Raw genomic sequence first — 15,715 nt, 5'->3', positions numbered from 1 at the left:
GTAATTATAGCGTTTTTTGGTGTGTGCTGGCAAACTCTCCCTCTGTCTCTCCAAAGGGCTAGTGGGGTCCTGTCCTCTGTCAGAGCATTCCAGGTGTGTGTGCTGTGTGTCGGTACGTGTGTGTCGACATGTATGAGGACGATGCTGGAGGAGGCGGAGAAATTGCCTGTAATGGTGATGTCACTCTCTAGGGAGTCGACACCGGAATGGATGGCTTATTTAGGGAATTACCTGAGAATGTCAACACGCTGCAAGGTCGGTTGACGACATGAGACGGCCGACAAACAATTAGTAACGGTCCAGGCGTCTCAGAAACACCGTCAGGGTTTTTTTATAAAAAACGCCCATTTACCTCAGTCGGTCGACACAGACACAGACACGGACACTGAATCCAGTGTCGACGGTGAATAAACAAACGTATTCCTCATTAGGGCCACACGTTAAGGGCAATGAAGGAGCTGTTACATATTTCTGATACTACAAGTACCACAAAAAAGGGTATTATGTGGAAGTGAAAAAACTACCTGTAGTTTTTCCTGAATCAGATAAAATAAAATGAAGTGTGTGATGATGCGTGGGTTTACCCCGATAGCAAATATTGGCGTTATACCCTTTCCCGCCAGAAGTTAGGGCGCGTTGGGAAACACCCCTTAGGGTGGAAAAGGCGCTCACACGCTTATCAAGTGGCGTTACCGTCTCCAGATACGGCCGCCCTCAAGGAGCCAGCTGATAGGCAGCTGGAAAAATATCCTAAAAAGTATATACACACATACGGTGGTTATACTGCGACCAGCGATCGCCATCAGCCTGGAGATGCAGTGCTGGGTTGGCTTGGTCGAATTCCCTGACTAAAAATATTTTATTGATATAGAGCATTTAATAGGATGCATTCTATATATATGTATGCGAGATGCACAGAGGGATATTTGCACTCTGGCATCAAGATAAGTGCGTTGTCCATATCTCCCGGAAGATGTCATGGACACGACAGTGGTCAGGTGATACAGATCCCATACGGCACGTGGAAGTATTGCCGTATAAAGGGAAGGAGTTATTTGGGGTCGGTCCATCGGACCTGGGGGCCACGGCTACAGCTGGGAAATCCAACCTTTTTACCCCAAGTTACATCTCAGCAGAAAAAGACACTGTCTTTTCAGCCTCAATCCTTCCGTTCCCATGTGGGCAAGCGGGCAAAAGGCCAGTCATATCTGCCCAGACATAGAGGAAAGGGAAGTAGACTGCAGCAGGCAGCCCCTTCCCAGGAAAAGAAGCCCTCCACCAGTGGGGGGGTAGTCTCAAGAGTCTCAGCGCGCAGTGGGATCACTCGCAAGTTGACCCCTAGATCGTACAAGTATTAACAGGGGTACAGATTGGAGAGTCGAGACATTTTTTCCTCGCAGGTTCCTGAAGCCTGCTTTACCAACGGCTTCCTCCGACAGGGAGGCAGTATTGGAAAAAATTCACAAGCTGTATTTCCAGCAGGTGATAATCAAAGTACCCCTCCTACAACAAGGAAAAGGGTATTTGTCTTCCACACTATATTGTGGTACTGAAGCCAGACGGCTTGGTGAGACATAGTCTAAATCTGAAATCTTTGAACACTTACATAAAAAGGTTCAAATCAAGATGGAGTCACTCAAAGCAGTGATAGAGAACCGGAAAAAAGGGGACTATATGGTGTCCCTGGACATCAAGGATTACCTCCATGTCCAAATTTGCCCTTCTCAACAAGGGTACCTCTGGTTCGTGATACAGAACTGTCAATATCAGTTTCAGACGCTGCCGTTGAATTATCCACGGCACCCCGGGCCTTTACCAAGGTAATGGCCGAAAAGATGATTCTTAAAAGAAGAAAGGCATCTTAATTATCCCTTACTTGGACGATATCCTGAAAGGGGCAAGTTTCCAGAGAACAGTTGGAGGTCGGAAAAGAACTATCTAAAGTAGTTCTACGACAGCACGAGTGGATTCTAAATATTCCAAAAATCGCAGCTGTTTTCCAATGATACGTCTGCTGTTCCTAGGAATGATTCTGGGCATAGTCCAGAAAGAGGTATTTCTCCTGGAGGGGAAAGCCAGGGAGTTATCCGACCTAGTCAGAAACCTCCTAAAACCAGGCCAAGTATCAGTGCATCAATGCACAGGAGTCCTGGGAAAAATGGTGGCTTCTTACGAAGCGATTCCATTCGGCAGATCTCACGCAAAAACTTTTCAAGGGGATTTGCTGGACGAATGGTCCGGATCGCATCTTCAGATGCATCAGCGGATAACCCTGTCTCCAAGGACAAGGGTGTCTCTTCTGTGGGGGCTGCAGAGTGCTCATCTTCTAGAGGGCAGCACATTCAGCATTCAGGACTGTGTTCTGGTGACCACGGATGCCAGCCTGAGAGGCTGGGGAACAGTCACACAAGGAAGAAATTTCCAAGGAAGTGTGGTCAAGTCTGGAGATTTCTCTCCACATGAATATACTGGAGCTAAGGGCAATTTACGATGCTCTGAGCCTAGGAAGACCTCTGCTTCAAAGTCAACCGGTGCTGATCCAGTAGGACATCATCATGGCAGTCGCCCATGTAAACAGACGGGGCGGCACAAGAAGCAGGAGGGCAATGACAGCAAGGATTCTTCGCTGGGCGAAAGATCATGTGATAACACTGTCAGCAGTGTTCATTCCGGGAGTGGACAACTAGGAAGATTTCCTCAGCATAAATGAATTCCACCCGGAAAAGTGGGAACTTCATCTGGAAGTTTCCACATGTTTGTAAACCGTTGGGAAAGACCAAAGGTGGTTATGATGGCGTCCCACATGAAGCGCCAGGTCTAGAGACCCTCATGCAATAGCTGGGACGCTCTGGTAACACCGTGGGTGTACCAGTCGGTGTATGTGTTCCCTCCTCTGCCTTTCATACCCAGTGTATGGAGAATGATAGGAAGGAGAGGAGTAAGAACTATACTCGTGGTTCCGGTTTGGGCCAAGAAGAACTTGGTACCCGGAACTTCCAGAGATACTAGAAAGGATCTTGATTCAGCAAGAATCATGTCTGTTCCATGACTTACCGCAGCTGCGTTGACGCCAGGGCGGGTGAACGCCGGATCCTAAGGGAAAAAGGCATTCCGGAAGAGGTCATCCCTACCCTGGTCAGAGCCAGGAAGGAGGTGACCGCACAACATTATCACCGCTTAGGTGAAAATATGTTCCATGGTGTGAGGCCAGGAAGGCTCCACGGAAGAATTTCAACTAGGTTAATTCCTACATTCCTGCAAGCAGGAGTGTATATGGGTCTCAAATTGGGGTCCATTAAGGTTCAAATTTCGACCGGTCGATTTTCTTCCAGAAAGAAATTGGCTTCAGTTCCTGAAGTCCAGAAGTTGTTAAGGGAGTACTGCATATACAACCCCTTTTTGATGTCTCCAGTGGCACTGGGCGATCTCAACGTAGTTTGGGATTCCTAAAATCACATTGTTTTAAACAACTCAAATCTGTGGATTTGATATATCTCACATGGAAAGTGACCATGCTGTTGGTCCTGGCCTCGGCCAGGCGAGTGTCAGAATTGGCGGCTTTATCTCACAAAGCCATATCTGATTGTCCATTCGGACAGAGCAAAGCTGTGGACTCGTCCCCAGTTTCTCCCTAAGGTGGTGTCAGCGTTTCACCTGAACCAGCTTATTGTGGTGCCTGCGGCTACTAGGGACTTGGAGGACTCCAAGTTGCTGGATGTTGTCAGGGCCCTGAAAATATAGTTTCCAGGTCGGCTGGAGTCAGGAAATCTGACTTGCTGTTTATCCTGTATGCACCCAACAAGCTGGGTGCTCCTGCTTCTAAGCAGACTATTGCTCGTTGGATTTGTAGTACAATTCAGCTTGCACATTCTGTGGCAGGCTTGCCACAGAAAAAAATATGTAAATGCCCATTCCACAAGGAAGGTGGGCTCATCTTGGGCGGCTGCCCGAGGGGTCTCGGCATTACAACTCTGCCGAGCAGCTACGTGGTCGGGGGAGAACACGTTTGTAAAATTTTACAAATTTGATACCCTGGCAAAAGAGGACCTGGAGTTCTCTCATTCGGTGCTGCAGAGTCATCCGCACTCTCCCGCCCGTTTGGGAGCTTTGGTATAATCCCCATGGTCCTTTCAGGAACCCCAGCATCCACTAGGACGATAGAGAAAATAAGAATTTACTTACCGATAATTCTATTTCTCGGAGTCCGTAGTGGATGCTGGGCGCCCATCCCAAGTGCGGATTATTCTGCAATACTTGTACATAGTTATTGTTACAAAAATCGGGTTATTGTTGTAGGAAGCCGTCTTTCAGAGGCTCCTTTTGTTATCATACTGTTAACTGGGTTTAGATCACAAGTTGTACGGTGTGATTGGTGTGGCTGGTATGAGTCTTACCCGGGATTCAAAATCCTCCCTTATTGTGTACGCTCGTCCGGGCACAGTACCTAACTGGAGTCTGGAGGAGGGTCATAGGGGGAGGAGCCAGTGCACACCACCTGATCTGGAAAAGCTTTACTTTTTGTGCCCTGTCTCCTGCGGAGCCGCTATTCCCCATGGTCCTTTCAGGAACCCCAGCATCCACTACGGACTCCGAGAAATAGAATTATCGGTAAGTAAATTCTTATTTTTGTCTTAAAAGAAAACAGCATACAGTATGGTTTATTTACCATCCATAAATGCTGTACTCAAACATGGGCTGTGTCTGGATTATTGGTCAACTTTTACTTGTCTTTTATGATGTTTACAATTAGATTGTAAATTTTGTTTTACACAATTGATTACTTTCTGTTTCTGCAGTCTCAACTTCTCTGAATTACAGTATAGTACATACTTTATCCATACCAATCAGGAGCATTTGCTAAAATAGGCACAAAACTGGATTCCTATCACCAGGTTTACAGTGAAAATTGTATTTTTCTTTCATAAATGCAAAAGAAGGATGTTTGTCTTCAGGTGGGAAGAATAAAATTGTGTTAGAAAGTTTGTGAGTCCTTTAGAATTTTCTCGATTTCTGCTTAAATGCACCCTTACATATGCTCAGATCTTTAAGACAAACTAATTGTAGAAAAAGAGAACCCAACAAATCAAATAAGCATTCTAAGAGTTATAGGAGATACATTTTAATTCAGTCATTGATCAAAATGTTAGGTGTGAGTGTCTTCATTACCAAAATCTAGTCTTACCCATACAAGTTTGTGAGCACATACCATGTCCCAATCAAACAAGATGTCTATGGGGCTTGTAAATAGAGTATTCTATGTTCAGCTGGCTAAAAAAGGTTACTTAGTGATATATGAAGGCTTTGGCCTTCACCAAATTACTGTCAAGAAGGTAGTGTACAAATGGCAATAATTTAACACCATTTTTACTCTACACATGATTGTCCATCCAAAAATGTTTACTACAACAGCATGGCACAAATACTCTGCACAATGAACACTGGAGTAATGTCAGAGGTCCTGTAAGATTCTCCTGGACTGTCTAATGTCAGTGTTCGTGAGTTCGCCATCAGTCCAACAGGCAACAAGAATAGTGTGCATGGCAGGATGGCAAACAGGAAGCTACTACTCTCCAAGAAATTTGCTGCCAATTAAAAAATTGTTAAAGACCACCTGGATGAGCCATAAGACTGTTGGAAAAATGTTCTGTGGACTGACGTTTCTATAACATTTGTATGATGTTTTGTCTTAAATAAAAACCAGTTTGTTTGGAGACTCTCAAAAACTGCCTTCGAACATAAGAACCTCAACCCGATGGTGGAATATGGTGGTGCCAGAATCATGGTTTGTGATTATTGCTTGCAATCATTGATGGAACTATTCTGAATTTTACCAGCAAACTCTACATGAGAATGTCAGGGTATCCTTCCATGGACTGAAGCTCATTAGAAGGTGGGGCTTACAAGGCAACAAACCTCAGCACACAAGTCAGTCTACAAAGTAATAGTTGAAGCAGAATCAAGATAGTATTTTGGAATGGCTAAGACAAAAGTCAGACATTAATCCAATAGAAATGCAGCACCTAAAATGGGGTGTTCATGCATTAACGTCCACCAAAGTCCATGTTCTGGAAGGAGGAATGGGACAAAATACCTTCAAGCCTACTTACGTGACTGATCAGCAATTATCATAAATGTTTGAAGTCATTGCTTAACTTCAAGGGGTCATAGCAGTAACTGAAAGCATACATTTACAATTTTTTTCTACAAAGAATTTGAATGTTGGATCACTTTATTCAATAAATTATTTCAAATGTATATCCTTTTGTATGTCTTTTTTTCTATTTTTATGATTTAAATGAATAGCTAAGCACTAGCTGTTCTACATGTGCTTCGCACTAGAGTTTCTGATTTTCCCGGTTGTAAATATAAATGAATGTTAAAAATCTGGTATATCTATAGAGATGCAAATTTGAGACGTCTTAATGTAAGTAAATATTAATCCATGGTTCTTGGCGTCACCCAAGGAGCACCCGAAGCAGATATGGTAAAAAGTGACAGGACCATTTTTGTAGTTTATTAAATTAAATTCTACACACTGGAGGTGCAATCCAAATTTTGATCTAATTGTTCATTTGTTATCGTTCACGCAACGCAAGCCACGCATAGGTAATGACGTCATTTTGTCAACCCCCTTTTCATCCCCTTAAGGGAGGTTTATTGAAATTCTAATTAAGTAGTTGTCTTATTTCCCACCTGAAGAATACCTATGTTACATTTCAGCTTCCTAACATATCAGGAAGAATTAGTGATGAGTCAGTCAGTCAGTCAGTCAGTCAGTCAGTCAGTCAGTTAGTGAGAGCTTTTGCATTTATATATTTATATATAGAGTCAAGGTCAAATTTATGCAAAAATTCAAGATATTCAAAATGTGTTTGCAAATTAGTATAAAACTAGCTCACACCTAATTTACTTCATATAATAATAAATCTACTGGCTTACACAATAATCAAAATGTAGTTATAAATTATTGTTTATTGTGCTGTGTTCTGATATTGCGATAATTAATGATTTTCATAAACCTAGATAATTTCATATGTCCATTTATTTTTGGATTTTTCTGCCATATTTATCTAAATTATTTTTACTAAAATAATTACTGATGTGCACCGGAAATTTTTCGTTTTTTGTGTTTTGGTTTTGGATTCGGTTCCGCGGCCGTGTTTTGGATTCGGAAGCGCTTTGGCAAAACCTCCCTGAAATTTTTTTGTCGGATTCGGGTGTGTTTTGGATTCGGGTGTTTTTTTACAAAAACCCCTCAAAAACAGCTTAAATCATAGTCATTTTGATCCCATAGTATTATTAACCTCACTAACCATAATTTCCACTAATTTTCAGTCTATTCTGAACACCTCACACCTCACAATATTATTTTTAGTCCTAAAATTTGCACCGAGGTCGCTGGATGGCTAAGCTAAGCGACACAAGTGACCGACACAAACACCTGGCCCATCTAGGAGTGGCACTGCAGTGTCAGGCAGGATGGCACTTTAAAAAAATTGTCCCCAAACAGCACATGATGCAAAGAAAAAAAGAGGCGCAATGAGGTAGCTGTGTGACTAAGCTAAGCGACACAAGTGGCCGACACAAACACCTGGCCCATCTAGGAGTGGCACTGCAGTGTCAGACAGGATGGCACTTTAAAAAAATAGTCCCCAAACAGCACATGATGCAAAGAAAAAAGAGGCGCACCAAGGTCGCTGTGTGATTAAGCTAAGCGACACAAGTAGCCGACACAAACACCTGGCCCATCTAGGAGTGGCACTGCAGTGTCAGACAGGATGGCACTTAAAAAATAGTCCCCAAACAGCACATGATGCAAAGAAAAATGAAAGAAAAAAGAGGTGCAAGATGGAATTGTCCTTGGGCCCTCCCACCCACCCTTATGTTGTATAAACAGGACATGCACACTTTAACGAACCCATCATTTCAGCGACAGGGTCTGCCACACGACTGTGACTGAAATGACTGGTTGGTTTGGGCCCCCACCAAAAAAGAAGCAATCAATCTCTCCTTGCACAAACTGGCTCTACAGAGGCAAGATGTCCACCTCATCTTCATCCTCCGATTCCTCACCCCTTTCACTGTGCACATCCCCCTCCTCACAGATTATTAATTGACCACCCGTGAATCCTGGTTAAGCGAATTAAGGGCTCCATCCACAAGTCCCACATGCCTAGCGGAATCGCTCTGTTTTAGCTCCTCCTTCAATCTCTCCAGCTTCTTCTGCAAAAGCCTGATGAGGGGAATGACCTGACTCAGGCTGGCAGTGTCTGAACTGACTTCACGTGTGGCAAGTTCAAAGGGTTGCAGAACCTTGCACAACGTTGAAATCATTCTCCACTGCGCTTGAGTCAGGTGCATTCCCCCTCCTTTGCCTATATCGTGGGCAGATGTATAGGCTTGAATGGCCTTTTGCTGCTCCTCCATCCTCTGAAGCATATAGAGGGTTGAATTCCACCTCGTTACCACCTCTTGCTTCAGATGATGGCAGGGCAGGTTCAGGACTGTTTGCTTGTGCTCCAGTCTTCGGCATGCGGTGGCTGAATGCCGAAAGTGGCCCGCAATTCTTCGGGCCACCGACAGCATCTCTTGCACGCCCCTGTCGTTTTTTAAATAATTCTGCACCACCAAATTCAATGTATGTGCAAAACATGGGACGTGCTGGAATTTGCCCACATGTAATGCACGCACAATATTGGTGGCGTTGTCCGATGTCACAAATCCCCAGGAGAGTCCAATTGGGGTAAGCCATTCTGCGATGATGTTCCTCAGTTTCCGTAAGAGGTTGTCAGCTGTGTGCCTCTTATGGAAATCGGTGATACAAAGCGTAGCGTGCCTAGGAACGAGTTGGCGTTTGCGAGATGCTGCTACTGGTGCCGCCGCTGCTGTTCTTGCTGCGGGAGGCAATACATCTACCCAGTGGGCTGTCACAGTCATATAGTCCTGAGTCTGCCCTGCTCCACTTGTCCACATGTTTGTGGTTAAGTGGACATTGGGTACAACTGCATTTTTTAGGACACTGGGACTCTTTTTCTGACGTCTGTGTACATTTTCGGTATCGCCTGCCTAGAGAAATGGAACCTAGATGGTATTTGGTACCGGGGACACAGTACCTCAAACAAGTCTCTAGTTGCCTGTGAATTAATGGTGGATACCGGAACCACGTTTCTCACCACCCAGGCTGACAAGACCTGAGTTATCCACTTTGCAGCAGGATGACTGTTGTGATATTTCATCTTCCTCGCAATGGACTGTTGGACAGTCAATTGCTTACTGGAAGTAGTACAAGTGGTCTTCCGACTTCCCCTCTGGGATGACGATCGACTCCCAGCAGCAACAACAGCAACGCCAGCAGCAGTAGGCGTTACACTCAAGGATGCATCGGAGGAATCCCAGGCAGGAGAGGACTCGTCAGACTTGCCAGTGACATGGCCTGCAGGACTATTGGCTTTCCTGTGTAAGGTGGAAATTGACACTGAGGGAGTTGGTGGTGTGGTTTGCAGGAGCTTGGTTACAAGAGGAAGGGATTTAGTGGTCAGTGGACTGCTTCCGCTGTCATCCAAAGTTTTTGAACTTGTCACTGACTTCTGATGAATGCGGACCAGGTGACGTATAAGGGAGGATGTTCCTAGGTGGTTAACGTCCTTACCCCTACTTATTACAGCTTGACAAAGGCAACACACAGCTTGACACCTGTTGTCCGCATTTGTGTTGAAATAATTCCACACCGAAGAGGTGATTTTTTTTGTATTTTGACCAGGCATGTCAATGGCCATATTCGTCCCATGGACAACAGGTGTCTCCCTGGGTGCCTGACTTAAACAAACCACCTCACCATCAGAATCCTCCTTGTCAATTTCCTCCCCAGCGCCAGCAACACCCATATCCTCATCCTGGTGTACTTCAACAGTGACATTTTCAATTTGACTATCAGGGGGGTGTGCAAATGGCGGAAGGCGCAAACTCTTCCAGTCCAGTGTTGGGAAGGTCAGGCATCGCAACCGACACAATTGGACTCTCCTTGGGGATTTGTGATTTAGAAGAACGCACAGTTCTTTGCTGTGCTTTTACCAGCTTAAGTCTTTTCATTTTTCTAGCGAGAGGATGAGTGCTTCCATCCTCATGTGAATCTGAACCACTAGCCATGAACATAGGCCAGGGCCTCAGCCGTTCCTTGCCACTCCGTGTCGTAAATGGCATATTGGCAAGTTTACGCTTCTCATCAGACGCTTTCAATTTTGATTTTTGGGTCATTTTACTGAATTTTTGTTTTTTGGATTTTACATGCTCTCTACTATGACATTGGGCATCGGCCTTGGCAGACGACGTTGATGGCATTTCATCGTCTCGGCCATGACTAGTGGCAGCAGCTTCAGCACGAGGTGGAAGTAGATCTGATCTTTCCCTATTTTAACCTCCACATTTTTGTTCTCCATTTTTTAATGTGTGGAATTATATGCCAGTATCAATAGCAATGGCCTACTACTATATATACTGCGCACAACTGAAATGCACCACAGGTATGGATGGATAGTATACTTGACCACACAGAGGTAGGTAGAGCAGTGGCCTTCCGTACCGTACTGCTATATATACTGGTGGTCACTGTCAGCAAACTGCAAAACTAAAATGCACCACAGGTATAGAATCTAGATGGATAGTATACTTGATGACACAAAGGTAGGTAGAGCAGTGGCCTTCCGTACCGTACTGCTATATATACTGGTGGTCACTGTCAGCAAACTGCAAAACTAAAATGCACCACAGGTATAGAATCTAGATGGATAGTATACTTGACGACACAGAGGTAGGTAGAGCAGTGGCCTTCCGTACCGTACTGCTATATATACTGGTGGTCACTGTCAGCAAAACTCTGCACTGTACTCCTCCTATATAACACTGCTGGTCCCCAGTCCCGACAATAAAGCAGTGTGAGCACAGATATATGCAGCACACTGAGCACAGATATGAAGTGTTTTTCAGGCAGACAACGTATACTGGTGGTCACTGGTCAGCAAAACTCTACACTGTACTCCTCCTATATAATATACTGGTGGTCCCCAGTCCCCACAATAAAGCAGTGTGAGTACAGATATATGCAGCAAACTGAGCACAGATATGGAGTGTTTTTCTGGCAGACAACGTATACTGGTGGTCACTGTCAGCAAAACTCTGCACTGTACTCCTCCTATATAATATGCTGGTGGTCCCCAGTCCCCACAATAAAGCAGTGTGAGCACAGATATATGCAGCACACTGAGCACAGATATGGAGTGTTTTTCAGGCAGACAACGTATACTGGTGGTCACTGTCAGCAAAACTCTGCACTGTACTCCTCCTATATAATATACTGGTGGTCCCCAGTCCCCACAATAAAGCAGTGTGAGCACAGATATATGCAGCACACTGAGCACAGATATGGAGTGTTTTTCAGGCAGACAACGTATACTGGTGGTCACTGTCAGCAAAACTCTGCACTGTACTCCTCCTATATAATACTGCTGCTCCCCAGTCCCCACAATTAAGCAATAAGCACAAATATTTGCATCAACATTAATAAACGGAGAGGACGCCAGCCACATCCTCTCCCTAACATTTCCAATGCACAAGTGAAAATGGCGGCGACGCGCGGCTGCTTATATAGAATCCGAATCTCGCGAGAATCCGACAGCGGGATGATGACGTTCGGGCGCGCTCGGGTTAACAGAGCCATACGGGAGAATCCGAGTATGCCTCGGACCCGTGTAAAATGGGTGAAGTTCGGGGGGGTTCGGTTTCCGAGGAACCGAACCCGCTCATCACTAAAAATAATGTGTAAAAGGGTGTTTTCACACCCTTTTCACATTATTTTAGTGTCACCTGAATGTACTAAAGGTCAATTGGAAAATAATTCACAAAATTCAACTCCAAGCCCTTAAATTTGCATTTTTTTTCTACAGTAAACAGATTGCATTTCCCATACTTGTAATAGGAAATGCAATCTGCCTGACTCGGATCCGCTTCCGTGATCAGTCATGTGTGTCTTATAAACGGGGTCTGGACTATAGATCTACAGTACAGTCTGTACGTTGACAGTCAATAGGTCAACCCCATGTGGTAGACATGTATTAGGTCTACATTGATAAAAGGTCGATATGGACAAAAGGTCAATTTATGAAAGGTCGACACTGGAAAAGGTTGACATGTACAAAAGGGCGACAGGTTCAAATGGTCGATGTGGCAGTGGTCGACGCATATATGGCCGACACATGTTTTTGGGAGGATTTCATGTTTTTGGACATTTTCCATCCTAGGCTATTTTTGTCGCAAATCATAACCTCTAGAAACCTTGTGTTGAGCTAGACACCATGCCTAAAGGATGGTGAGTGACGCATTTCTAAAAATTGTGGTCCCAGATGGAAAAACTATCCACACTAACCCTATAAATGCCCCAAAAAAATAATGTGTCAAACATTGCCATTTGGTCCATGTCAACCTTTTCCAGTGTTGACCTTTCATAGGATGACCTTTTATGAATATCAACCTAGACATTGTAGATCTTCTATACCACACCCCTGATAATCACACAGCCTTATCTCTGTGTAAAAAAAAAAAGTTAGAAAAAATAAATAAATAACTCATTTGTGTTACGCAACAAAAAAATTGTATACATTTTGGATACTAGCAAAATACAGGTTGCCCTATATAAATGAGCTACTGATAACCATCATGAATTGACAATAATATCAGGAACTTATCAAATTGGAGATGTATCAGCTTAATCGATTGTAAGGAGACATTATTTATAGATTTCCTATCAGCAAACTGCTGAACAGCACTAAAGCCTGCTTCTTTAGCAGTAAATGGCTCCTTACAGAAAACAGTAGCTTGGCCTCATATAATTGTAAAAATAATAATAATAATAATAAATGTAAATAAAATAGCAAAGTTCTGTCAAGGTACAGAAAATATTCCTTTTATATGTGTGAATGTTATTCGATTGACTTTAATGTCAAAAAGGTTATATAGATTTTGTGGTCTAGTAATCATTGTAGTAAAGAAATAATCATTCACTCATAATTAAAACAGTTCATTGACCAGAGTAAAAGATGGACATAGTCCATTCAGCAAAGTCATCATAATCTATCATGTCATTTTTCTACGCTGTGATCAGAATGACTGCTCACACCCTTTAATCAGGAACAGAGTAATGGTCATTATTAAAGTGATTTGTCATAGTAACTTATAATCATGTTCATTTCACAGGACCAACATACATATGGTCCAATCTAGTCAACCTACAATGAATGTGCTAGTCTTATAATATACTCAGTTTTACTCACCTGCCATAGTGCTTCTCAGCTAGAAATGTGACGATTAAATGCCGATAACTCTGCTTTCAGTCTGCTTAATCCTCAGTGCCTTAGACTTACTGTATTTCCCAACAGATAGGTTACACACATAACTACTGACATACAATTAGATACCAACCTGTAATGGATTGTGGGAGGAGATCATGACCCCACATGGGTTCATTAAACCTGTGTTTGTCATGGATTTGCATGAATAGGTATTTAGTTTCTGTATGATGATTGTATAAATTAAAAAAACCTGTTCCGTAAGTAGGGTGGATTTAGAAACATACTCAGGGAAGAACTCTTAGAGTTCTGAATCATACACACAGGAATCCCAAAGGGAGGATATTGTCTGCCAGTTAATATAGTAACAATGTTTTATTTTTGTCTTTTACGTGTCTCTCCTCAGTATGGTATCGCTAAGGAACAGATAGGAACTACAAGTGCAAAGCATAATACTGAACAAACCTTGATGACTAGCAAATGCTCCCTTGGCGGTGCACCCCCACCCCCCTTCCCGCACTTGTTACCTTAGCAGGTGGCATCTATTATTCCTCAGACTGTGAGCGTGGTGCTAGTCTATATCATATTCCGCCACCACACTTCCAGCATATACTAGACATGGAGTAGCAGAAATCGGCTTCACGGGTAAGAAGCTGCTGGTGGCTGTTACTCTATGTCAGCGACTGGTGCTTAGTATACCGTATATACTCGAGTATAAGCCGAGTTTTTCAGCACATTTTTTGTGCTGAAAAAGACCCCCCTTGGCTTATACTCAAGTGATGCTCCGTAACTGCTGCCTGGGAAAACTTACCCTCCCGCACTCCCCCGCTGTTTTGTGAAGGAGGGACACGGAGGGCATAGTGCGCGCCTCTCCTGTGTCCCTCCTGCGTCTCCGGCGGGTCTGTTAAATGAAGTACCCGTTCGTGAACTCTGATTGGCTCACGAACCGGCACTTCATTTAACAGACCTGCCGCCGGAGACGCAGGCGGGACACAGGAGAGGCGCGCGCTGTGCCCTCCATGTCCCTCCTTCACAAAACAGCGGGGGAGTGCGGGAGGGTAAGTTGTACCTGGCACTGGGGGAGCATATTTGGCACTTGGGGGGGGGGGGGGGGCATATCTGGCACCGTGGGAGCATATCTGGCAGTATGAGGGCTGTGTACGGCTAGAGCTGCATTTCCCACCCTAGGCTTATACTCGAGTCAATAAGTTTTCCCTGGTTTTTGTGGTAAAATTAGGTGCCTCGGCTTATATTCGGGTCGACTTATACTCGAGTAAATACGGTATGTGCACCCGGGGTCGGACTGGGGCATGAAGGGCCCACCGGGAGAATGCAGTAGTAGGGGTGTGGCCAGTCTCCACAGAGGTTTGGAAAACCATTAGAGAGTGCATGGTCTGTGCGCCTTTATAAATATATTCAATGCATGATAAATTTACCAGATGAATGCACTGTAGAAAATACACCATAGTCCAGTGCAGTATAAAGTAACATATGTATTATGTGTAATTCAAGTGCACAGCCTAGAACCTGATCCCATCGGGGGTTTCACCTGTACCCCTGTGGGCCAGTCCAACCTTGGGTGTACCACAGGGATATTAAAAAAACACTTAATGACCTTATTGCACTATAGTAGCCACTTAATGGTAGAATGGGCACTGCTTATTTCTATGCTTCTTTGCTCTTACTGTATGTGTAAAGCTTTATAAACCTTTAACCAAAGATTTGTTTTCATGAGCATGAACGCGCTATAATCACCAGGATAACAAAAAAAACCCCACTAAAAAAAACACAAAAAAACAAACAAACATGAAAAGCAATAAATAGAACACAAGAACACAATGAGTATGTTAAAGTGAGTCATTATAGACACACCTAGTATTACAAGCTTATCTGAAGACAGGTTTTGGAGTGAAATATCCAGTGTATGCACAGGAGTAACTCCTAACCTGCACTCCTCAGCTCCTGCAAATCAGGACCATTGTCCTATTTGTGGGATATTGGGCAATTCCCTCGTATTGGAAGGGAACTGTTGCATTGAAATGGGGACGGTTGGGAGTTATGTACAACATGTATAGCCAACATCAAAACTGTGAAAATTCAGCATAATGTAAGGATACTGGATCCCTGAAGGTCTTATGCACAAAATAACAAAAGAGTGTAATGTGATCACAGGCGTGCGCAGAGACTGACTGGCGGGTGCCGCTCCGGACTTCCCCCCCTCCACGGCATTATAGTGTTCTCTCACCTCCCCTGTCCTGCATATAGACTGCTTACCTGGGCGGCCCAGGTGAGCGGACCAGGTGAGCAGTCTATATCCAGGACAGGGGAGGTGAGAGAACACTATAATGCCGTGGAAGGTGGGGAAGTCCGGAGCGGCA

At 44.1% G+C, this 15,715-nt stretch overlaps 1 protein-coding gene across 1 annotated transcript in view; it reads right to left on the bottom strand.

Moving 5' to 3' along the window:
• Positions 1-13,396, bottom strand: part of LOC135055929 (protein-glutamine gamma-glutamyltransferase E-like) — a 97,551-nt gene extending 84,155 nt beyond the window's left edge. The window contains exon 1 of the mRNA XM_063960532.1: positions 13,323-13,396. Within this exon, the coding sequence (XP_063816602.1) occupies positions 13,323-13,329 (7 nt within the window). The 5' untranslated portion in view covers positions 13,330-13,396. The remainder of the gene's footprint in view (positions 1-13,322) is intronic.
• Between the last annotated feature and the right edge of the window lie 2,319 nt (positions 13,397-15,715).

Source organism: Pseudophryne corroboree, chromosome 3 (genome assembly GCF_028390025.1).
Source record: "Pseudophryne corroboree isolate aPseCor3 chromosome 3, aPseCor3.hap2, whole genome shotgun sequence".
Taxonomy (NCBI): Eukaryota; Metazoa; Chordata; class Amphibia; order Anura; family Myobatrachidae; genus Pseudophryne; species Pseudophryne corroboree.
Note: the sequence above shows the minus strand (reverse complement) of the source record. Positions and strands in the feature narration are given on the sequence as shown.